Source organism: Portunus trituberculatus, chromosome 23, assembly GCF_017591435.1.
Source record: "Portunus trituberculatus isolate SZX2019 chromosome 23, ASM1759143v1, whole genome shotgun sequence".
Classification (NCBI taxonomy): domain Eukaryota; kingdom Metazoa; phylum Arthropoda; class Malacostraca; order Decapoda; family Portunidae; genus Portunus; species Portunus trituberculatus.
The window spans coordinates 1071008-1095064 of record NC_059277.1 but is presented as its reverse complement, the minus strand read 5'-3'; the positions used below and the strand labels follow the sequence as shown (position 1 = coordinate 1095064).

The following is a 24057-nucleotide window of genomic DNA, read 5'->3' as shown; positions in this document are numbered from 1 at the left end:
ATAATAAATTATCCAATAAAAAATCAGGTAGTAATATGAAGAAAAGCACAGTAATAAAAAAAATTGATGCAAGGATCCGACCATAATGCAACCTGGAGCTATGCCAGCCAGCAGTCAGTCAGTGTGGTGTGAAATCTGCTGGGTCTAGGAAACATATTTACCTTTCTGTGAGCCATGGCAGACGAGGTGCGGGCTAAGAAGAGGATATCCCTCAAGGAGACGTTCAGGAGCGTGGTGCCTGAGCTCACTGAGGAGAACATGTTGTACCTGCAGGTGGCGGTGGCGGTGGTGGTGGGACTCATCACACTCTGTAAGGCGCCTCTCTTATTTACATGTTTTTTTTTATTCTGTTTGTGTGTCTGTATCTTGGTTAACCTATTCTGCCAAGATCACATATTTTCAGACGATGGCTATTTCTCATTTAAAAATATATTATTCTTTCAAGTCCAAACTTAACGTAGGTCACATAAAAACGCTTTTCTTACTTTCCTCCTAATTTAATCTATTATTTCAGTGTCTATGGTGGTACATTCAGCCTTACCCCACTAATTTCCAGCCACTGACTATATTTCTCCACAAAAACATAATGTTTAGCTGTGCAACGGATGACTCTAAACCTAACCTAACCTGAGCTGTTTGTGATTTCAATGCCATCTGTCGTCTATTATCTTATTTAGGTTAATATTTACTATGAGGCTTTATCAGTAGACTCATTGTACTCCACGTTTATGAAGGTTTTTGCTGAGCCTACTATTATTGACTTGTGTTGATGCCTTTGAAAATCAACACACATTGCCAGATATAGAGCTGGCTTAGATTAAGTTTGTCTTGGTTTAGTTGGTGGGAGAAACCAAAATAGACCAAATTAAACATTTCTTACAAAGTGTAAGGGGACAAATGGCAATATTTAGTAAAGGAAGGACTTGTAAATTTTTGCCCTTATTTGTTGTTTCAGAAGTTATATTTATTCATATCTTTATGGAAGTGTATCACTGACTGCTTGATGTGTCCTCCCAGTCCTGCTGTGGCGCCTGCTGCGTGGCACCAGCAGGGGGCGTGGCATCCTGCTGTTGGGGCTGTGTGAGAGCGGCAAGACACAGATGTTCTCACGGCTATGTCACGGCGTGGATGTGGTGTCCGTCACTTCAGTCAAGGAGTCCTCCGGCACATACACTGCTGGGAAGGTGAGAGCATCTTTTTATTTATTGATTTTTCTTTTCTTTTCTCTTTTTTTTATATATAAGAGGGGAAAACTTGTCAAGGCAATGAAAGTGGTTTAACAAAATAGCCCACTGCGATGTGAGTCACCAAACAGGGTCAAGAGAGCGAGCCAAAAGAATGGGATAATTGGCATGCTGGGCTTTCACTCAGAGCCCTTTCATATCTCATTCATTATTCATTGATGTCTATTTATGTACCTTAACTGCTCTTTCTAATATCAATGGGTTATTATTAGTGTATTTTATATTAGTTCATATAATAGATCATATCCTTTCAACTTTAACCAGCAGTATACAATTGTCATCATACCACTGTACACTCAGCTTCCTACTTGAAGTAGTTTTCTTACCTAAATTTCTAACAAATGTAACATTGGTCATCCTTTTTTTTTTTACATGGCATCTGTTACTGGCTAAAGCTGCCTCTGATGTGTATCATAGACCTTCCTTCTTCCTCTCACCCTTTTCTCCCCGAGTAGATCAGTAATTTCTCATTAGACTATTCACCAAAGTTGTAAGGTACTTTAATCACTCACCTTATGGCAGCCAAACTCTGCAGACAGCCAGTAGCCTTATACTATAACCCCATCACTCCTCCACCAACAGAAGTCATTCACCCTGCCAGTGGCCTTAATGAATCACTATAACCACATCTCTGCATCGCCTACAGAAGTCACTCACGCTGTATGACGTCCCTGGCCATGAGCGCATTCGTTATGGTGCGCTTGAGAAGGTGAAGAAGCTGGCACGAGGAATACTCTTTGTGGTGGACTCTGGCACCATTCAGAAGGATGTCAGGGATGTTGCCGAGTGAGTCCACAGAGAGTGGTCCATTGCATTACACACACACACACCGCATAGTGTAGTGGTTAGCACGCTCGACTCACAATCAATAGGGTTGGGTTCGAGTCCCTCAGCAGCGAGGCAAATGGGCAAGCTTCTTAATGTGTAGCCTCTGTTCACCTAGCAGTAAATAAGTACGGGATGTAACTCGAGGGGTTGTGGCCTCGCTTTCCCAGTGTGTGGAGTGTGTTGTGGTCTCAGTCCTACCCGAAGATCGGTCTATGAGCTCTGAGCTCGCTCCGTAATGGGGAAGACTGGCTGGGTGACATACACACACACAGACTTGGCATTAGAAAGAAACCCACCCAAATAAACTCTCTCTCTCTCTCTCTCTCTCTCTCTCTCTCTCTCTCTCTCTCTCTCTCTCTCTCTCTCTCTCTCTCTCTCTCTCTCTCTCTCTCTCTCTCTCTCTCTCTCTCTCTCTCTCTCTCTCTCATGGATAAAGATAATAGTGAAAATAGGTAAAATATGTAGGTATGTTTCAAACAAGGTCTGCTACACAAATCTGGTAGCTTCTGACTCTCCTTATTCTCTTGTGTTCACTATATTGAAGTATTTTTCCCAGTGCATACCATCCTTATAGCTTAGTACACTTTAGGACTTGTTGTGATGACTGTCTCCATTGCAGCTTCCTGTACACTGTCCTCTGTGATGGGGTGGTGCAGGCCAAGGTGTCACGCATCCTGGTGGTGTGTAACAAGCAGGACCTCACCCTGGCCAGAGCTGCTCCCTTGATACAGAAGACCCTGGAGAAGGAGATGTAAGTGTGGCAATATTGGAAGGCTGTGCAGGTTGTCTTTCCTTGTAATTTCAAGTTATATGGTCTATCATTAAGGCTTGAAATGTTTATGTTCATTTAAATCTGTCCATATACCAAGTCAGTATCTAAAATAAGTAGTGATAGCCAAGATAGATTACCAACAATGATACATTAAGGATTTCCTCTCATTGTAACCTCTACATCCATGACAGAGAGAGAGAGAGAGAGAGACTGGCCAAGGGCAACAAAAACAATGAAACAAAAAGGCCCACTGAGATGCTTGTCCCCAAACAAGGTCAAGAGAGTTAGAATGTAGTATGTTATTGTTCTATTATTTTCTTCATCCAGCAACCTGCTCCGTGTGACCAAGGCAAGCCAGCTGCAGTCCGTGGGTGAGGGCAGCAACAACAACAGCTTCTTGGGCAAGCAGGGACAGGACTTTGAGTTTAGCCACCTGGGACCAATCAAGGTGGAGTTTGTGGAGGCTGTGGCCAAGAATGGAGACAACCTGAGTCCTGTCACCGCCTGGCTGCAGCAGCTGGCCTGAAGGACGCTCTCAAGGTGTACCAAGATGACTTGTATTGATAGATCATGGTCAAGGTTGTGGTGTTGGCTTTACTATTGGACCTTCCAGTGCCTGTGATGTGGCAGATAATTGTGTACCTTATAACTAGATCTCTCTCTCTCTTCACTTTTGAAATAGTGGTTAAACAATCTCTTCCAGTTTTTGTAGCCTTAGCCAGCATTTTCCATATTTTTAAAAGAGAAAGGTGAAAATGAAGACTACTTATATCGGACGATAATTTTTTTATACTTGCATTTGGAAAGCAGCAGTTATACTTTTTATCTTAACTTTGGCCTGGAGTTCTCTTATACAATTAGAAAAAAAAACTGATGAAAATAAAAACTATACAAGTTACTGTGCTGCTTGTATGTGCTACTATATGATTTCAAAGATGTGCTGACCACACAGTGACAATTTGTTATTGAACTACCAGATAATGACCCTCAACATACTCATATTGCTGGCTGAAAAAGAGTGTGCCATGCCAAGAGCTGTGCTGTCTACTGTTGCCTGACTCGCTATCAAGCTGGGAATGTTTAGGCAAGTGTGCATGTTACTTGTTCCTCCTGGCCACCACAAAGGAGTTGAAGTGAAATCATTGTACAGAATGAGGTAGAAAAGAATCATAATGTTAGAAGTACAATCAAGTTATCTATTGAATACATAACTTTAGTGACATTAAAGAAATATTGATATTGAAAGAATGACCACCTATTTATTAAACTCTAGAGTGACATTAGAAATAATTGAAGCTAATGTGAAAGAAGAAAATTAGAGGAATAAGATTTTTAAAAACAGCATGTGTACAATCAGTTATTTATCAGAATTACTGTGATTTATATTGCACAGAAAGTAATTGAAAATCTTCAAAGTATGCAATCAGTTATTTACCAAGCGTATAATTATTGTGACAATGACAAGCCTGGTGGTGGTGGTCTATGTAGCATGTGTGTGTGTGTGTGTGTGTGTGTGTGTGTGTGTGTGACAGGCAGGTGTCCCCAGAAACATCAGCCATGAGTGTGATGCCTTGAATGTGTTCTGTAATGTATGTTGATATCTTGCTTTTGATAAATAAACTGGATGAAGGAAGTGTGATATCTATTTTATTTACAGAAGTGACAAAGTAATAATTGACTTGCAAATGGTGCTTGCTTTTCTATTCACATTGAGAGGAATTTTTTTCAAGACCATGCTTTCTCATAATTTTGGATGTCTACTCACTTATAAGGCAATTGCCCCAAGCTTTAATGCTCTGTGTAGGAACAAAATTAATCCCCCAACCTTAAACGAGTCAAGTGTTTTGATGTGTTTCTAAGCTCAGGCGTGTAGATGGAAGCAATAGAAGGAAGACCAAGGAGAAACAATGGAGGAGGATGAAGAAGAAATGAGAAATAGAAGCGGAATAGGAGGAGGCAAGGTGTAATATTTAGGTAAGTGGGCCCTTGTGATATTAACTTTATTTATGATGCATACTGTTGGTTTTTCTTTTTAGATATATTTGGGGTGTTTCTCAAGTGTTTTCAGTAGTGTTGCAGGTGTTATGAGTATGTCTTTATTGAGTAAATATGTAGCGTTTAGTGGTGTTTTAATGGCGTATGTTAAAGGCTTTTTAAGGGTAAAAAATCTCAATTTCCCGTTTTTAGTTTTTTTATATATATATATTTTTTTATTTGAAGCTATAAGTGAACCTTTGTGGTATCAGAGAATGGCCTGTTCTGTTTTAAGTGTGAAATCAATCTATTGAGAGAAATATGTGGACTTTGAAATGGTGTTTGGTGCTCTTGAACAAAAGTCTTATTTTACTTTACTTTATTTGCTCACGTTTCTGCTTCTCGGTCTATCTCGCTGTAGAATGTCATAAAAGATAGCTCAGACTCCGTGAGATGTGGTAAAATACCCGCCAAGTGAAAATGGCTTGACTTTCCAGGACGTTTTACGATAGTTATTGTTGAAAATGTTTTATACTATTAACGTAATTAATTTAGACACATTTTAAAAACCAGTTGAGCTGGAGATATTTTGATATTTTGAAAATTATTATTTTTTTATTTATCACGTCATAAAATGTCATGCATTGGACCATGGCTTCGTTTTTTCTAAAAGTCATTTTTAAATCAAATTATTTACGTAATTTAGCAGAGTCACTCCCGTTCCCGTTCTCTATGATGACCACAGACCAGGTGGTGAATCATTATAGCCCCAGGCTTTTCCATTTCAGCCATATAGGAAGACAGCACAGACACTGGTGGTGGTGGTGGTGGAGACTTCGAGGCTGACCTGGCGCAGTTGGTGAACCTCCACTACGAGCTGGTTCAAATAGTTTGACACACAGAGCGTCTCTTCTCCCCCACCCTGCTTTGGCAATGGAGTGTCTTTAGTGGCTTCACAGGGAGATGCGGCGAGGATTAGTGATGGTGGACGTGTATTGCAATGGTGGGCACGTGTTTCCACCTGAAGAGCATCACTGGAGTGCCCGGCCGGCAGGCCATGACATGTTACGTAGACACTTTGGACGATTATAGGATACTTTTAGTCATTTATTTTTTGTTCTTCCTGTAGCGCTTCACTTTAGTTATATGTTAATTAGAAATTCTTTTAAAGTCTTTAAACGATTTTCAACGGTTGAGATGATTAGAGAATGCTTTACTGTTCAATATAAAGCTGCAAGAAGCCGTGAGGACTATGATCTTTTAAAGCTCTACAATTACTTTACAATCTGACCATTGATTAATGAGTTTATTCTATTACTTAACCACTTTTACACGGCCTGATTTTTTAAAGCTCTACAATTACTCTTCTGACAACCCGATCACTGATTACTGAGTCTGTTCTATTCCTTTGCCACTCTTTCTTTAAAACGAAACGATTACTTTATTACAATGTCTGGGATGAGGCGCCTCACGGGCGGGTGGGGCGGCGGGCAGTTGGGCGGGTTGCACTACGGGAGTGAGGGCGGGCGGAGTGATGGGCAGCGTGGGCAGCCTCCAGGCAGGCCTGTAGAAAGGCCTGGGCGCCGGTCACCTGGAGGCGTGGGCCCTTCAGGCGCACGACGTGCGCCGTCTTGTTGCCCGCGGCGGGGATGCCCACTAACATGTCAGGAAACTGCTGCTTGAGTTTCCTTACGGTGGCGCCGCCGGGACCCACCACGTGGCGACGCTGCTCGGGCGCCACCTCCACCTGCACCTCTACCACCTCGGCGTTCTGCAGCAGGAATTGGAATTGGAATTGGGGGGGGGATAGGAAAGTTGGATGAAAGAAGAATTTGAGAGAAAGAAGTGTGTAAAAGTAGGAAGTGGAAGTACAGTTTAAGATGATAGATGACGGGCAGTCCGTCTTGCTACTTATTTAATTATTTAATTATTAGGTGCTAGGTGTTGAGCGCTCGCTTTATCTATTATAAGATTTTGCTTTATTTTATTTTGCATCTTAGCTCGTGTTTTCATTTTTGTCCTCCTATTGGCCCCGCCAAGCGTGACTCAGCCAGAGTCTCTGTCTCAGGTAGACCCCTCATAGTGCCACTATACCAGTGTGGTTATGGAAGTGCTTCCAGCTGACACTGTGACTCAGGATGTAGGCGCCAACTCTCGACCTCTCTCCGCTGCCGGGTGTTTGCAAACAGAGCCGGTGACCACCACCCCTTGCCGGGGTGGAAGGTGTTTTACGGTGAGCCTCCTGCTCTTCCTAACCGCACGAGTCAACACCCCCACCGAGCCTGCACGCGCGCCACGGCGCCATTCACCTGCCGCGGCGGGCCGCGCACCGTGATGGTGCGGGTGGCGGTGTCTCGCGGCGGCGGGACCGCCACCTTCACGCGGTCAAACTCTCGCAGCAGTTCCCGGAGGATGGCGCCACGCGGCCCCACGATATGGCGCCGCATGTGGGGCGCTACTGGCACCACTGCCTCCGTCACCTTCTCCTGCCACGAGGCGCGCACGCTGGACACCGCCTGCTGCGTTTCCCGCCGGGCCTTTCTGGCCGCCTCCTTGGCCTGGCGGCGCGGCGCCTCCCCGAGGACGCCTTCGCCTCAGCCACGGCAGACGGCGCTTCTTTCCTCCTTGGCCGCCTCTTCTTGTGGCGGACCACCGTCCAGCCCTCCTCGTCTGCTGCAGGAGCCACGCCCTGAGCGAGGCTCTCTTCCGCCGCCACCAAGCCCTGCTCCTTCGCTACTTCCTTCCTATCGTCCTTCTCTAAATGGATTATTACTTCCACTTTTTTCTTTCCCATTTCTTCTTTCACAACTTCCTCGTTCTCCTTCTCCAGGTGGATTACTTCTTCCACCTTCTCCTCGCAGCGCTCTTCCACTTCACCAGTCTCTGGTTCCTTCTCTGCGCCCTCATCCATCTCTCCTTCTTCCTGTGTTACTCGCAGTTCTACTTCCTGATGTTCTTGCGCTGATTTTTCTTTAACTTCAATCTCCTTCATTTCCTTGGCGTATTCGGTCTCTGCTTGTGCTTCTTCTGGATCTTCTCCCTTAATTTCTCGGTGTTTGGCGGTGTTTCGTCGCCTGTTTCTCCGGCAGAGACGCCTAAGGCGTTTCCACCAGGAGAAACAGCAGGCCTTTTTGTTCTCGTCGTCCTCCATGTCGCGTGAAACGCTGCTGAGCTCAATGCTTGTATCGCGGGTTGTCACTGGCTCAGCCATTGAGCTCACCTGTCTTTCTTTTTCACCCCCTCTGACACTGGGCGGCTTCGTAGAAAAATTTTCTTGTCAAATTGTGCAAACAGAGACAAGACTGGAGCGCTGTGATTGGTCAGCAGCACTGGTGTAGCTCCAAGCTGGGTGAGAAGGCATATGAAGGAGCCTTGCCGAGCGCCATCATGATTGGTCTGCAATACTGGCGTAGCTCCAAGCTGGGAGAGAAGGCACATGAAGGAGTTTTGCCGAGCGCCATAATGACTGATCTGCAGTACTGGCGTAGCTTCAAGCTGTGAGCAAAATCCTGCGAATAGGAAGCCTTGACGAACTCAAAATTCACTACACTATTCGTAATAGTGTTGAACTCAGATGAAATAATAGTTATTAAGGAGTGGGATGGGACACAAGGAAAATACAAGCCCAGCTTAATTAAGAGTTCGGTAAATCTTTATAACACAGCCGCAACAGATACAAGCACGTAACTCACATATCATGTAGAAGGGTCGGTGACCTGATCATAAACAGAAAAATTGGCTAGCACGCGTGTACTAGTACTCGGAAGTGTGGGAGAAACTCGAAATTTTAAGTACAGCGGTGTAATTTGTTAGGTGTTTCATTAGGTTAGGTTACGTTTCTGCTTGGTTAGGTCATAGCCTACTATATATACTTCGCCATAGTAGTCTATGGTTAATGTCCTAAATGGGCGACTTGGAGGCACAGACCCCGCCCCCAGCTGGGATTGGTTGTTTAGAAAAATTCGGAATATTAAATGGTAGCTTGTGGAAGGGAGTGAGGGGAAAGCAACGTAATATAAATCATTATCAACAGTTCTTCACTACTGACTGAATTACAGAGGCTCACAGAACGGCAGCACACAGACAAAGGCCCCGCAAAGGGAACAGGCCACATACCTCAGTTTTGTTAATGGTGAGGACAGTGTTCGAGGATACGGCGCGACACTGAGCTAGCCTTCCGCTGGCCTCTTGAGAGTAGCTGAACAGGCTGGTTCGTCAAACGTGCAGGGCGGATAAATCGAGAGAGAGAGAGAGAGAGAGAGAGAGAGAGAGAGAGAGAGAGCAGCCCTTCACTAAAAGAAGGGCTACCATTCGACAGGTCGTCACCTCCTAATCCTTAACTTTAAGCGGATGGAGCGGGGTAGGGGGGAAGGGTTAGGAATGTGAAGCTTTGTAGCACAAACATCAACTTTAGTTAGAATTCCAGGTAGGAAAGTAGGGAGACGATTTTACTGATAGTCACGCACAGTCCTACGTAATATGTTGAGTACTTTGCTATAATCCAGAGGTCAACTCATAACATAACATAACATAAATAATAGGATAACAAAGAGACCCATCTAGGTTATCCTGTATCAGTCGCACAGCGACCTCGTCATCAGTACTTAAAGATACACTTACAAGTACACAATACATTATATACTAATTTTAAATATTTGGCCCATTAACAGGGCTAAGTCCTGCAGCGAAATCCTCTACAATCTGTGATCTCCATACATGGGGATCATGTCTTGTTTAACTATAGTAAATTTCTTATAAAAACTATCATGCAGCGCTATACATAATTATAAATCTAAATCTCGATCCATATAACCTGACTTTGGTATTAGTATAACACTAAATTTCTTACAGAAAAGGAGGGAGGTGAAGTCATTAAGCCTCGTATTTCTTATCTTGATGAAATTCTTGCCTCGCATCACTCTTATCCAACCATCAGGATATTCGAGAGTAAGAAAACTACTTAGGTAAACGGTTGGCAGATGCAAGACACTTCGACACTAAATAATACTTTTGGCACTTTTCTTTAGGGATTGGCCTCTTATCGAACCTTTTCAAAATTATATATTGAATCAAACAAAATCAAATAATATAATATAGCAGTGCCCCTTAGAAAATATACATCAGCACCGGTTTTCTATGAGGGAGGTAAACACTATAGCAGGTAAACACGTCATGGATGATAACTTCGCCTAGTTTACCCCGTGGATTAGCCCCTGTGTGCCCCGTGAGAACCTGCTGGAGGACAGTGTTGAGGGTGGGAGGTGTGTGATGAGTAGCGCCACGTGACACAAGGCAGTAGGTGAGTGCTGGCGGGCTGGAGTCGTTTTTATAAAGGGGTGGGAGCTGTCATGCCATTCTGTCAAGTTTGTCTTCATTTCTGTTTTTCATTTGGTTTTTCGTTTTTTTTTTTTTTGCTTATTTTGTTCCCTTTAATGGTCTTTATCAGTTTTTCCTTCTCCCGTCTTCTGTTATTCTTTTATTAGTGATTCTATCTTCATAATTCATTTCTTTCCCAGCTGTTTTTCCATAGATTTCTTTCTTGTATTGTTGTTGTTGTTGTCTAGGGCCACTTGTGTCCAGCTGTTCACGTGAGCTCTAGTCTGGCCATTGATTTCCCAAAGACAAACAAAAAGGAAAAAATAAAATTGATGGTTATATCCTTGAGAGTTGGCAGTGCTTTCTAGTATCTTCTGCTTGTCACCTTCTTGTGTTTTTCCTGATTCTTGCTAATTCCTTTCTTTTCCCCCATGTGTTTTCCTCTTTTCCCTCTTGTTTATTTTTTCTTTTTCCTTATGTCTTTCTTTTCCTGCACATTATTCCCTCATTATTTTTTTTCTTGATCTTTCTCTTTTCCCAGTCAGTATTTTTCATTATTGCAAATTTACCACTTGATGTTAATTTAAATTCAGTTTTTTTCTTTTGGTGTAAGAGGGGAAATCTGGTTAAGGGCAACAAAAACTATTAAACAAACGGTCCACTTGGATACCAATTCCTGAGCAGGTCCTAGAGAGATAGCCAAAAGAAAGGGATAAATTCTCTTGAAACCTTCCTCTTAAATATATTCTGGTCACAGGAAGTTAGGAATAAAGAAAGGGAGTTCCAAAGTGTACCAGAGGAATATTTATGTTGATTAAGTGATGTCTGATCTTTAGGTCTAGAAGTGAAGAGAGAAGATAGACATTCCTTGGGCTTCAGTGTGGCCGGAAACATGAAGATCAACGAGAAGAATTTGTGTGCTTACAGTGTATCCCCGACACTCATTGACAAGGAGGGGTACCTGCTCAAGAAGGGAGAGGTGAGTGCTGAGTGCTTGTAACAATGCCCTTCACAAACCAGAGCGTGGTAAATTTGATGATTGTATTGAAATAACTGTGGCATTTTTCATCTGAGGCATATGTTAATGAAGTTTATATTCTTTTTCATTGATTTCACCGTTGTTATCTTCATTGTGCAGATCTTAACTTGAAAAAGCCTTATGTTATATTGAGAGGTGAATCACAGTTTGTTGAGTTTCATGGTTACATTGAAATAAGCTTTGTGTTTTCATCTAAGGCCTAGTTTAAGTTTGAGAAGTTTAGATTCCTTTTTATTAATCTTATTGCTGATCACTTCATTGTGTGGATCTTGACATGAAGTAGCCTTATGTTGTACTTTGAAATTAACCACAGCTTCTTACCTTAGTGATTTCATATGGGCCTTAGTTTAAGTTTGTTTATGTGAGGTTTTTATATTTTTCTTTAATTTCACTTTTGATAATTCTATTCTGTGCATCTTGACATGAAATAGTATTATGTTGTGCTGAGAAATGAACCACACTATTACCTTGATGTTTTCATCTGAAGCCCAATTCAAGTCAGTTTATAGGAGACTTATTTTATGTATATTTATTTATTTATTTATTTATTTATTTATTTATTTTTAAATTTATTTCTTGATTTCTTTTTCATGAATTTCACTGTTGATCCCTTGGGCAGACGTCCACATGTAGGTTTGAATCTCACCACATGTTGCCTTGAAATTTTGCCATTTGGCAAGTGATTTGAAGTTACCTACATGTCACCATGATGCCCAAGGTCTAGGTGGTTACACCAAAGATGCATTTGGGTGGTGATATGGGCCTAAGTGGATGCATACTTTCCAAGTATGCGTACAGGTGCTATAGGCCATAAAAAAAAAAAATAATAATAATAATATATAAACCCTAATTTTTGCAGTGGCATTACATTTTCTTCAATTATACCTCTTGTATTAAAACAGGTGAAAAGATTAGGTGTTTTTAGTAATCCAGGAATTTTTTTCATATAAGAGGGTAAAGCTGGCCAAGGTGAACACAAATGGTTAACCAAAATGCTCACTGAACATTTGTGTAATCAGTAGATGAAGAACTACTACATTCTCCATTACATAACAGTGAGAAATCAATCAGTTATGAATAAAAGGAGGACATAACCAGGGCATAAAAATGGACCTGACAGGGGAAGAAGGACAAGCCTCAGTCAGGTGCACCATAAGCCACCTTAAGGCCACTCCTGCTGTGGCTAGTGTCTCTCTGCCCCTCCTCATGACATGCATTATTATTTTCTTTCTACAGTATTTGTATTCAGCTTTTGTTTGGGTTTTACTTACTTATTTGTATTCCATAAGTACATTAGGCCTCATGATATGCATTATTGTCTTTGTTTGGGTTATATTTGTTTATTTTATATTTTAAAAGCACATTAGGAGACCAACATTTCCTCCTTCAGGTGAACAAGAACTTCCAGAGGAGATGGTTTGTGCTGAAGGGGAACCTGCTCTTTTACTTTGAGAAGAAGGGTGACCGGGAACCCATTGGTGTCATAATCCTGGAGGGCTGCACCATCGGTCAGTGTTCAGATGGGGCTTGGGTGGAACTGTGCATAGTTATTTAGTGGTCTCATTTTATAGAGTCAACGGTGAACTAATGTATGCTGTCAGTACTTTCATCTCTTAATCTTATTTTGTCCACCTCTCTAATGCAAGAGTTAACCAGTACTCTCAATTGTTCATCCCTTTTTACTGGTAAACTCTGTAACTCCCTGCCTGCTTCTGTATTTCCATCTTATAACCTGAACTTGTCTAAGAAGAAGGTTTCAAGACATTTATCCCTTTCTTTTGGCTAACTGTCTTGACCCTGGCCTTGGTGTGGATGCACATGGCCAGCTTATGTTATGTCTAAGCCCTGTTGTGTAGTGCTGTCCCTTTCCACCAGGGGCTGAAGTGTCAATGATGTGTGTGTTTGAGTGTGTGGTGCTTCGTTTTGGCTTAGCTATCCTGTGTGAGATTGCCTGCCTAGTACCTATGTAGATAGATAGATAGATAGATAGATAGGTGAATTGTTGTTATTATTATTATTATTATTATTATTATTATTATTATTATTATTGTTGTTATTATTATTACTGTCAAGAAAGAGCCATTAGGATACATATATGTAGATGTAAAATTAGCCTCTATTTTAAGACCTTTTTGCAGCAATATTTCTCTCTCTCTCTCTCTCTCTCTCTCTCTCTCTCTCTCTCTCTCTCTCTCTCTCTCTCTCTCTCTCTCTCTCTCTCTCTCTCTCTCCCTTCATTTCCCTTCCCCACCTCCCATACCCTCTCCCTCTCCTCATCCATCTCTCCCTCCCTGTTTTGCACATTCTCAACTAACCAAACACAAAGACAAACACTAGCAGAGACCTGAAACCCTAATCAACTGACTGGCAGAACTGGCAGAGTGTGAGGACCAGTTCACATTCAAGCTGGTGTTCCATGGGGGCGGCGGGCGAGTGTATGTGCTGGCGGCAGACTCGCAGGAATCCCTGGAGGTGTGGATGAAGGCCCTGGCTCGTGCCTCCTATGACTACTTGAAGCTGATGGTTGCCGAGCTGCAGAAACAGTTGGATGAGCTGAACGGTTAGCATTGGGATGAGAGAAGATGAGAGGCTGTGTTGTGTGTGATGAGTGTGTGAGGATTGTGAGGTTTTTGTTGTGTGTGATGGGTTTTGTGAGGGATTTGAAGGTTGTTTTGTTTGAAGAGGTTGTCATGAGTGTTAGTGTGAGAGGAAGTAGGTTCTTTTATTTGATGAGGTTTGGTGAGTGCTAATCTGTGTGGAATTTGAAGCTTTGTGATGAGTTTGTGATGATTGAAGCTTCTGGTATGTGTGTGAGGTGAGTTTATGTGTGTGTGCATGAGTTGGTTTGTTTCTTGCATTTTTAGGAGTGAAAGGATGTGTTTTTTTTATGTGTGTTATGACAGTTTGTTTTCTGTGGATGATGGCTTGGTTTGTTGTGCTCCTTGGCTTGTGTTGTGTGTTTTAGCAGGAGGGATTAAATGACAGTTTATGTGTGTGATGACTTGGTTTGTTTTCCTCGTGTGACTTGGTGTGTTTTTCCTCTTAATGCACAATTTTGACACGATCATTTGTATAGGTTCAGTTATTTAGTTGGTGAACAATTTATTTTATCTTATTTTGGTCTTCTTTTGTGTATTTGTTCTTCAGTAAGCCTTTAATGTTTCTCACTACACTTTTGATACACAATTCTAATACTTTTTAAAAACCCAAGTGGTGTGTGTTGCATTATCTGAAGACGAGACTCGCTTACATATTTCTTCTTTGGATGATGGCTTGGTTTGTTGTGTTCCTTGGCTTGTGTTGTGTGTTTCAGCAGCAGGGATTCAATAACTGTTTGGGTTTTCTTTACTCATTTTGTATTTATCTGTTTATTCCTCCTTTGCTTGGTTTTTCTTGATTGTTTTTTGTGTTTCTGGAGGATAAATAAGTAAAGATTTTTTTTTTTTTTTTTTTTTTTTTTTTTTTTTTTTTCTGTTTAATTTTTATTTATTCATTTATTTGTTGTTTTTTTGTGTATATTGTGTATTTAAGATCAGTGTTCTTTATGCATATGTCTTTGTTTATTTGTATTTTATTAATTTTCATCTCATTCTTGAAATTTGAGGTGTGTTTAGTTCCCTCTCTTTCTCTCTCTTTGTAAGCTAATCCAAATATGATGATAACTCCAAAGAAACATACACACACAAAAAGCATACATCTTCACTCTTTCCAAGCATCCAGTAGTATTAAATTTTTCCTCATGTCACCTTTCAGCTCCCTCGTCTCCTTCATGATCACTTCTCTCCATGACCTGAACTCGTTTAAAAGGAAGGTTTCAAGACATTTATCCCATTATTTTGGCTAACTCTCTTGGGTGTGCTCAGGGACTGGCATCTAAGTGGGCTTTTTTGTTTAATCATTTTTGTTGCCCATGGCCAGATTTCTCCGCTTTCATAAGAAAAAAATAATAATAAAAACTTCTGAATACTTTACACTCCTGTCACAGCCTGTCACAGTTGTAGGAGATATCACGAGCAGGAAGGAGTCACAAGATAGATATTCCTAGACTGTGAGTGTGTGTTGTGACAGCTTATGTTTTTGTGTTTACTTGTTCATTTACTTTTTTGTTTATATATTTATTTTTTTTCTTTTTTGCACAGTTGTCAAGTTATAAATCTCAAGAATGGAGATGAGTTAGAAATATAGTTAGATGAATTCCCTTGGTAATGTGTGTGTGTGTGTGTGTGTGTGTGTGTGTGTGTGTGTGTGTGTGTGTGTGTGTGTGTGTGTGTGTGTGTGTGTGTGTAATTCACCTCAGTCGCCTACTGGTCACCCAGCCAGTCTTCCCCATTACGGAGCAAGCTCAGAGCTTATAGACCGTGTGTGTGTGTGTGTTTGTGTTGAGAGCTTGTATGTTTTTGTCTATATTTGCTTTTCTTTCATTTAGGAAGTGTATATTAACTACCTTCATAAATATGTAATTCTAGATCATATGTGTGTGTGTGTGTGTGTGTGTGTGTGTGTGTGTGTGGGTGGGTGGGTGTTTAAGAGTTTGTATTTTCCTATTTTTATTTACTTTTCCTTGGTGGTGACAAGTGTGTGTGTCTGTGTTTTTACTTTTATATTTTTCGTATTTGATTTTTCTTTGGTGGTGACGTGTGTGTGTGTGTGTGTGTGTGTGTGTGTGTGTGTGTGTGTGTGTGTGCGTGCACTGCACTACTCATAGTGTGGGAAGACAGTAGCAGTGATGTAATGTCATAGATAAGTATTACTGTCACCTCCAGGCTTACTATCAACTCAAGGTTTGAAGTGAGATAAGCAGACCTCTGTTTGTTGACTGGAGAATGACTATTAATATCACCTGGAGTAAGATAAGTCAAGTGTTAAGTAATGAATATATGAAATGCTTGCATATCATGTGTATCAAAGTGAGCCTCTGCATATTAATGGTCAGTCATCTTGTGCCATACTTGCCATAGACACATAGAAGCGCACGAGGCATAGGTGAGCCTAGAGACTGGTGTGAGGCATGAATATTTACAGAGCTGTGTGAACTTGCAGATACAGAGAGTCAAGGTAAGGGAGGAGGAGGCGAGGAGGGCCAACCCCCAAAGGCTCCCCACAGACAGCGGCAGAATCCCTTCAATAGGACACAGGTACAGTAACGCGCAGGCCTGAGTGCCCGCGGGGGTCCGGGGAGCAGTTGTCGCCCCACCCGAGGCCACCCACACCCTTAGCATTATACGCTGCACCCTCGGGACAGACACCTTCACACCTCTCTCCCTCCCCAGAGCTCCAACGAGGTCACCCTGGACCCCACCCTGGCCATGCGCATGAGGGCCAACACAGTGTCTGGCGGGGGGGTGAGCCAGTACCTCAGCTCAGCGATCGGAGCGATGCCTCACCGGACTGCACCACCACCCCCTTCTGTGGCCCACATCCTGGTGAACCGACGCACCTTCGCACAGATCCACTCTGAGTACGGTGTGCCCATCCTCAGGGACAAGGAGCTGTACCTGCAACGCAAGGCCCAGCAGGAGGGAGCAGGGAACGCCTACAAGTCTCAGGGGCAGGAGAAGGCAACCTCTCCGGTGCTAGTGATGAATCTGGTGGATATCTGACCTGGAGATTGAGCTACTCTTTCTTCATATCTGCTTCACTTAACTTAACTCTTTCATTGGCATTTACCACTTCTTTTCTTTATCTGCCATTCTCATTTCTTTTTACTTCTGTAGCCACCTCCAAAGATTATATGCACTGAAAACTTCAAAAGTTGAATTTCTCATTCTTTACATTTTCTTTACTTTGCATAATCCCTTCACTTCTTTTTGTCACATCTTGCTTTAATCCTACATAATTCTAAGACATTTCTTGTTCTATGGCATTCTCTAAACATTATACCTGTTGGAAACTGCCAAATCTGTTCTTTTCTTCTCCCTTTTTTCTTGGAGACACATTTGCACATTGCTTTTTGTGCTGTGAAGTGTTGCATTTTGCAGTGAAAGAGTTAAAAATATGAATTTCTGGGATATTTATTTAGTGGGTCACTCATGCATGTTTGTGAGTGTGTATGTAGCATTTCAGGCAGTATTTAATTTCATTCTATTGACCTTTGTGTCTCTATGAGTATGTGACATTAATTCATAAAACTCATGAATAAGTGTGTGTGTATGTGTGTGTAGCATTTGAAGTAGCATTTGAATTCTTTTGGCCAATCTGTCTTTTTACAAATATCAGGCTTGTGGATCTGTGAGTTTTGGCCTGAGATTAATTTATATATACAGCCAAGCCATGTGTGTGGGTGGAGAGTGTTGGCTGATGAGTGGAGTGGTTGGCTGCTGTGCTGGAGACCTTGAGTGTATTGTGGCTGTTGTGTGACTGACTGGCAGCGTTCAGTTCAGATCGTATGCAGCCTCAGATATTTACTAATTATTCCTTATTTATTTATTTTTTTTTTAGGTGGGTTCTTAGATCTGAATTGATAGAAAGGCCCATTGCTATTTTATCATTATTTGGTCATAATGTATCTGAGATTTATTCATATGTTAGTCTGCATGCCTGTATGTGTATGCGTGTATGAATGTCACAGGAGAATGAGAGGCTGTGAATTATGCATTTAAAAAGATACACTGTTGTAGTAGTGAGGTTATCCAGTCACTGTGGTCATGCCTGCAAGTTTATTATCTAATGTCTCCATGCACATTTTTTGAGATGTTTACTACTATGCACAGAAAGGTTACTACAAATAATGCTACTTTTGCTAAATAATTGTGTCACTAGGTTTGTCTTTAATTGTATATTTAATTGTTGAATGATAGGTGGTAGTCATGTGTGAGAGAGAGAGAGAGAGAGAGAGAGAGAGAATATTGATATTGAAAGAGAAGATTTTAAAAACAATTTTACTTTTTTCCTATTTCCAGTGTTACTTTTTGTAGGGAGAAATTGGCATCCAGTGTTTTCCATATTTTTTTCCTGTTTTATTTTTTTCCCCCCTAATTGTGTGTCTCTTCCAGGCCATCATCATAATTGCCTCTTTACTTGTAGTCAAAATTCTGTAGTTCTTGCCTTCCTACTCCTAAAGGCCCTATCACACTGGCCTATGATACGGGGAACCAGGAACATCCGCTCTAGATAGCTGGAACTTGCCCGGGATTAGCGGAACCAAGTTGGGATGGCTTCATATCCATCCCGGTTCTCCGTATGCTATCCCAATGGAAAGTAAACATGATATATGTAATAAAAACTTTTCATTTGAATTAAAAAGAATGTGACTAAATTTTTCATATTGGAATATTAAATAATATTTCATCAATTTAGAAAGGTAAAATATATATATATATATATATATATATATATATATATATATATATATATATATATATATATATATATATATATATATATATATATATATATATATATATATATATATATATATATATATATATATATATATATATATATATATATATATCATGTCGATAGTTTGGGCTCATGGCAACCACCTCTGACTGTAAAGTTGCCATTGCGCACGTCTCAGCTTTTCTCTAGTTTTTTTTACTTACTTTTCTTCAACAAGAGGAAGTGCAAATGCAGTTCCTGGACAAAGCACAGGCTGAGGTATAAGCGGCATGGTTTTGTTCTGGTTTATTTTGATTAGGCTTTGTCTTGGTTAGTGGGCAGTTTGCCTAGCATAACAAGAACACGGGCAGCTTGTGTGTGATAGTGTTCCTGGTTTCGTACCAAGAACCATGGCCCGCGTTCCGCATATCATAGGCCAGTGTGATAGCCCCTTAAGGTTTTTCATATATTTTGTAAGTTATTCATCTCTCTCTCTTTTCTGGTGTATGTTTTGTAATTTCCTTTCATTGTGATGCTATGTGAAGATGTGTTATTCTTTGTCTTCTGGTTATATCATCATCATTATCATCAGTTAACCCACTATGTCTTCTGTTTGCATCATCATTAGTAGTGAACCTATCTCTCACATTAATTAAGATGATTCTGCCATCAAATTCATACAATCAATTATATATATATCAGGAAAAAAAAAATTGAGTTAGTGTAGTAATTTTTGGAGCACAGTTTTTAACCCCCTGACATGATGCTGAAGTAATACTCTTATGTTCTCATTTGTACATCAGACCAATTTTCCTTTTTTCTTTGTTGATGTTTTATTTTACTTCTATATGATTTTATTAGTTCATTCATTTATTCTGTTTTATTATTTTCATTGTTATTATTTTCATCCACAATATATTAATAGATGATGAAGTAATACTCTCACATTCTTACTTTTTCATTCACTCAACCTTCCCCTCTCTCCCTGTTGATGTGTGGCTGCTGTGTTTTGGTGCCAAAGATATTTGTATTTTAAGTGGTATTTTGCTCCTATAAGTGTAAGAAAATTCAAGAAGTAATTCTAGTTATAATTCTATCATCAACAATTTCACCTACTATTTAAAATTATGCAATTCTGACTTTCTGTTATTATGCTTCTTACAATTCTACCTTATCTTTACCTCATGGAAGATCACATTTGAGGAGGTCTTGGTCAGAATGCACCTCATCATTTTGCTCATTCTATCCCTGCCACACTCAAACATTATGTCCTATATTTAATCTTTGGCATACTTGGACACTCACATGTTGTATCTTTTATATTTAATTGAATCAAGTGGAAGATATTAAGGTTTCCAAGAGTGTTGTCATAATTTTAGTGATACTTTAATATCAATCCTTCATTATTATTGGACAGAACACCCCTCAGAACTTGGCCTTTTTGAATTTTGTCTAAGAATCTTACAATATGAACCATGATTTTTCTTTGACCATACTCAAGCAAAGCAAAATGACTATATTACAAACAATCACTTGGATACCTTTGGGATAACTGTTATTGAGGGTGAGTGGAGGACTGACAGCATTAATAGCACTTTAAACATCTTTTGGTCACTTGCTTCAGTGTAATTGGAGTGGTCAATGTGCATTAACTATGACTGATGCCCAATTTCACAATTGTTTGGTAATGTTCTGGCATTACCAACAATATCACAGTCATTATTCTTGTGATCTGGAAATCTTCAACTTGGCAATGATGAAAACAAATATCTCATATTCTATGATGTTTATTTTTACTGTTGTTTGGTCATATTCCTAATCAAAAGCCATATCAACTGCCATTGCATACAATTTTACATTCATTATTTTGTTGGTCAACCTGGCAAAAATTAAAACAAGGATCTGAGTCCACAATGTTTATTTTCACAGTTGTTTGGTAATGTTCTTGACCAAAAGCCTTACAAAATAGTATTACCCACAATTTCCTGATCATTATTTGTGTGGTCTGGAAATCTTTAACTTCTCAAATTCCATGATGTTTATTTTGACAGCTCTTTGGTAATGTTCATAACCAAAAGCCTTACTACCCACAATTTGACAGGCATTTTTGTGGCTTGGAAGTCTTTAACATGGCGATAATGAAAACAAAGGCCTCAGATTCCACATTGTTTATTTTCTGCAGTAACTAGAAAATGTAATCATTGGTATGTTAGTGTTGAAGGTTGTAACACATTGATAAAACAGCAGTAGGAAGTGACTGAATGGTGTCTGAGTGTAGCAGGAATGGAGTGTAAGATGAGTAGTGTGCATCCCATCTTTGGTTTACAAGTGGTCCCATCTGTCTTAAGTTGATTCTGGAGGTGACAGGGACTTGCCGGGGAGAAAGACTTGCCGTACTATTTGCATTTGTGTCTGTACGTATATTGTCTTTCTATCATTTTTAAATAAAGGTCTACTGCAGATGTTGGTGTGTTACTGAAGCCATGTGTGTGTGTTGGGGGAGTGGGGGATGTACTTTGAAGTGCCTATTTACAAATTTGCAAAGTGATGATTTTCTATTTTTCATTGTTTATTTACTTTTACTCGATAAATTTCCATGAAATGAATATGTATTTATATATATATATATATATATATATATATATATATATATATATATATATAAGAAAATTAAAACCAAAAATCGAGTAATGTATCAAGGTTGAAGAATAAGTGCCTCTTTTTTCCTTCTTTATTTTATTTATTTACATACGTATTTATTTGTTTATTCTTTTAGTCATTTTTTTATTTCAATGTTAATTATATTTTTGATATATCACTTGTATGTTTATTTGCCTTTATCTTTTATTTATTTATCTATTTATTCATTAATCACATTAATCTATTTAAATAATCATTGTCTTTTTATTTTATAATTACTGTATTTTTGTGTGTGTGCATAATTACCACAGATGTTACAAATGAATCATCTCATCACAAAAGGAATTAAGTGGTGCATCACATTTATAAACCCTTTTCCATATCACATGATCACATAATATTACGGTACTGATGAGTGTTTGGTCTACTGCTTCTTCACTCCTTTCACTCTCTCAACGTCCGGGTAAGAACAAAGTGCAATACTGATGAGGGCTGGCGGTCTGCTGTTTCTTTTCTCACTCTCGACGGAACAAGAACTGAGGGCGCATTATTGATGAGTTCTTGGTGTCTGCTTTCTCTGTACTCATTCTCAACACCTGAAAAGTAAGAAGAAAAAAAATGACTGCATTCAAAGTGTCTTTTTTCTTTTCTTTTACTCTCTCAACGTCTAGATTAAGAACTACGTACGACATTAATAAAGTCTGTCGGGGAGTGAGCGCGGCGGGAGGTGAAGGGGGCGGGGCAGACAAGAGTAGACGGCGATGAAAGTGAAAGCTATGATGCAAATGTCTAGTCGATCCAGTGGCCGCTGCTGATAACTTGCATAAATGGCACGCAGCTACTAAAGGTCGACTGGCGTAGTATTTTAGCGATGCAAAAGTCCTCTGAGTGAAGCTGCGTAAGTTTTTGTTTGTTTCTTTGAATATAATTTCTACTCGTGTTCTGAAATGCTTCGCTCTCTCACCTATGACTATTTTCCAAGGCCACACAGATGTCGGATGATTCGCCGGTTTTTCAAGGGCATTTCTCCTGTTAGTAATGCAGAAATCTTGATAATTTGTTCTTAGGACCGGAAAATACCATCAGAAACCTGTGGTACTACATGCAGAGACTTTTGGAATCAGTGAATGAAGGTACGGCGTAGAAGTGTTTCAGCGTGTTTCCATACCAAGAAAGACATTTTTTTCTCGCAGGAGCTTTTTCAAATGCCACGTTCTCTCAATTTATAGGCTTTCAAGAATATATTTTTTTTCGCCGTTGTTGATTCTAAATACATGTAAAAACTATTTGTAGAATTATAGCAATACATTGGAAATCCCAACAATAAAAGAAAAAAATACGAGTTAGGCTATATTCTTGACCTTGTGTGAGAAATTAATAATGACGTAATTTCACAGTAAATTTAGTCCAAGTACACCATCGATGGTAATATTGATGTATTAGTTCATAATTCACGAAGGGATCGATGACAAACTACAACTGTTTTCTTACTGTCCCCTCTTTATTGATTATAGAGAAACGCCTTGCTCTCTCACTACGACTATTTCTCCAAGGCCGCCGAGTGAAGTTTCTCCTGTTACGGTATACAGCTATGCAGAAATCTTGTTAATCTGTCACTAGAACCATAAAAAACACCCTTAATTGAAAACATATGTTACTATACAGCCTTTGAAACGTGGGTGTGCTGCGTTGAAGCATTTCAGAAATGGCCTGCATGAGACTAGGTGAAAACAACCAGCAGATTCCAGAACACTTTACTTACACCTGCATGAATCAGAGATAGTGAAGCGGGACAAAGTAAACTATCATGCAGTGTGTACTATGAGATAGATGGCTTTATATTTGTTGAACCTCTTTTGACACTTCACAAGAGTCTCAAGAATCCGTGTATCCGTGTTTATATCACGGACGTATATATATATATACCCTGGACCGTGCGTATATACCGTCTGTCGGAAGTGCAAAATCTCTTCCTTGTGATATCTAGTGTATTTCTAGTGTCACATTAAGTCTTCAGGAAAATTAAATACGAATACAAAAAGAAAATGTTGTCATAAAATTCATAATATGGAATATATGATACCTATATTCTGATCAGGCTGAAAGCTTGCATGCCTTTTGGAAGCACAACTATCTATAATAACTAATGTATGTTCATTGTTCAGTGTTTACAAATCTTTAGTATCATGAAGTATCAATATAGACAAGATATTATCACCATATTTAAGATTTTGAAGGTAACTCAAAATATGTTGTGTCGCAGTGAACCATTCAGCATTAGTAGCTAACGCTCTATATTCTGTAAAGTACCATTGAGTCTTGAGACAACTGATGAATATGAAAAACAGGAAATTCCAGTGGCGGTCAAGGGGAAGGGGGAAGGAGAGCCACAGAAAGGAACCTGCTGGTGATCTAATGAAATAGTGAATTAGATGACTGAACCCCACAAAAGATATAAATGCAAACTGCAGGAGAGAGAGAGAGAGAGAGAGAGAGAGAGAGAGATGTAGCATACGGAATTCGGAATATGATATAATATAATAGAGACTGGTGGTAAAGAACCAAAAGATGGAATTTAATGTAAACCCAACAAAAACCTAAATGCGAATGAGTCAAAGAAGCTGAAAGAGGAGAATCAGATACAGAAATCACTGATTATATTATATAGGACGAAAAACAACAAAAGAAAAGCAGGGATGGTGAATAAAGGAATAAACAAGGGGAACTGAAAGCTTGACGAATATCCAACATACACCGAACAAACAAGTTCTACAAAACAGAAAACACAATCTGAAAGAGAAATATGAGACATAAAAATCGTGTCCGTGAGAAAGAACCAAAAGAAGGGCCGGGAGAAGGGGAACTTAATGAATATGAGACATAAATTAGAATGTAGCACAAAAAGAAGCAGGAGACACATAACT

At 39.9% G+C, this 24057-nt stretch overlaps 2 protein-coding genes across 2 annotated transcripts; both read left to right on the top strand.

The window, feature by feature from the left end:
- Positions 1–92: 92 nt before the first annotated feature.
- On the top strand, positions 93–4483 carry LOC123507627 (signal recognition particle receptor subunit beta-like). The gene is made up of 5 exons (XM_045260655.1): positions 93–310; positions 1018–1184; positions 1891–2030; positions 2692–2823; positions 3172–4483. The coding sequence occupies exons 1-5, from the start codon at positions 175–177 to the stop codon at positions 3368–3370; spliced, it is 774 nt and encodes a 257-aa protein (XP_045116590.1). The 5' UTR covers positions 93–174; the 3' UTR covers positions 3371–4483.
- A 5466-nt stretch (positions 4484–9949) lies between these two features.
- Positions 9950–18295, top strand: LOC123507626 (sesquipedalian-1-like). The gene is made up of 6 exons (XM_045260653.1): positions 9950–10117; positions 10971–11113; positions 12564–12681; positions 13545–13733; positions 16214–16308; positions 16444–18295. The coding sequence occupies exons 2-6, from the start codon at positions 11027–11029 to the stop codon at positions 16771–16773; spliced, it is 819 nt and encodes a 272-aa protein (XP_045116588.1). The 5' UTR covers positions 9950–10117; positions 10971–11026; the 3' UTR covers positions 16774–18295.
- Positions 18296–24057: the final 5762 nt, after the last annotated feature.

Bases quoted from the DNA above. Each gene is read 5' to 3' on its own strand.
- LOC123507627 (XM_045260655.1), top strand. From the start codon at position 175: ATGGCAGACGAGGTGCGGGCTAAGAAGAGGATATCCCTCAAGGAGACG. The intron at 311-1,017 runs GTAAGGCGCCTC...GTGTCCTCCCAG, and splicing joins GGTGGGACTCATCACACTCT to TCCTGCTGTGGCGCCTGCTG. The intron at 1,185-1,890 runs GTGAGAGCATCT...CATCGCCTACAG, and splicing joins GCACATACACTGCTGGGAAG to AAGTCACTCACGCTGTATGA.
- LOC123507626 (XM_045260653.1), top strand. From the start codon at position 11,027: ATGAAGATCAACGAGAAGAATTTGTGTGCTTACAGTGTATCCCCGACA. The intron at 11,114-12,563 runs GTGAGTGCTGAG...TTCCTCCTTCAG, and splicing joins ACCTGCTCAAGAAGGGAGAG to GTGAACAAGAACTTCCAGAG. The intron at 13,734-16,213 runs GTTAGCATTGGG...GTGAACTTGCAG, and splicing joins ACAGTTGGATGAGCTGAACG to ATACAGAGAGTCAAGGTAAG.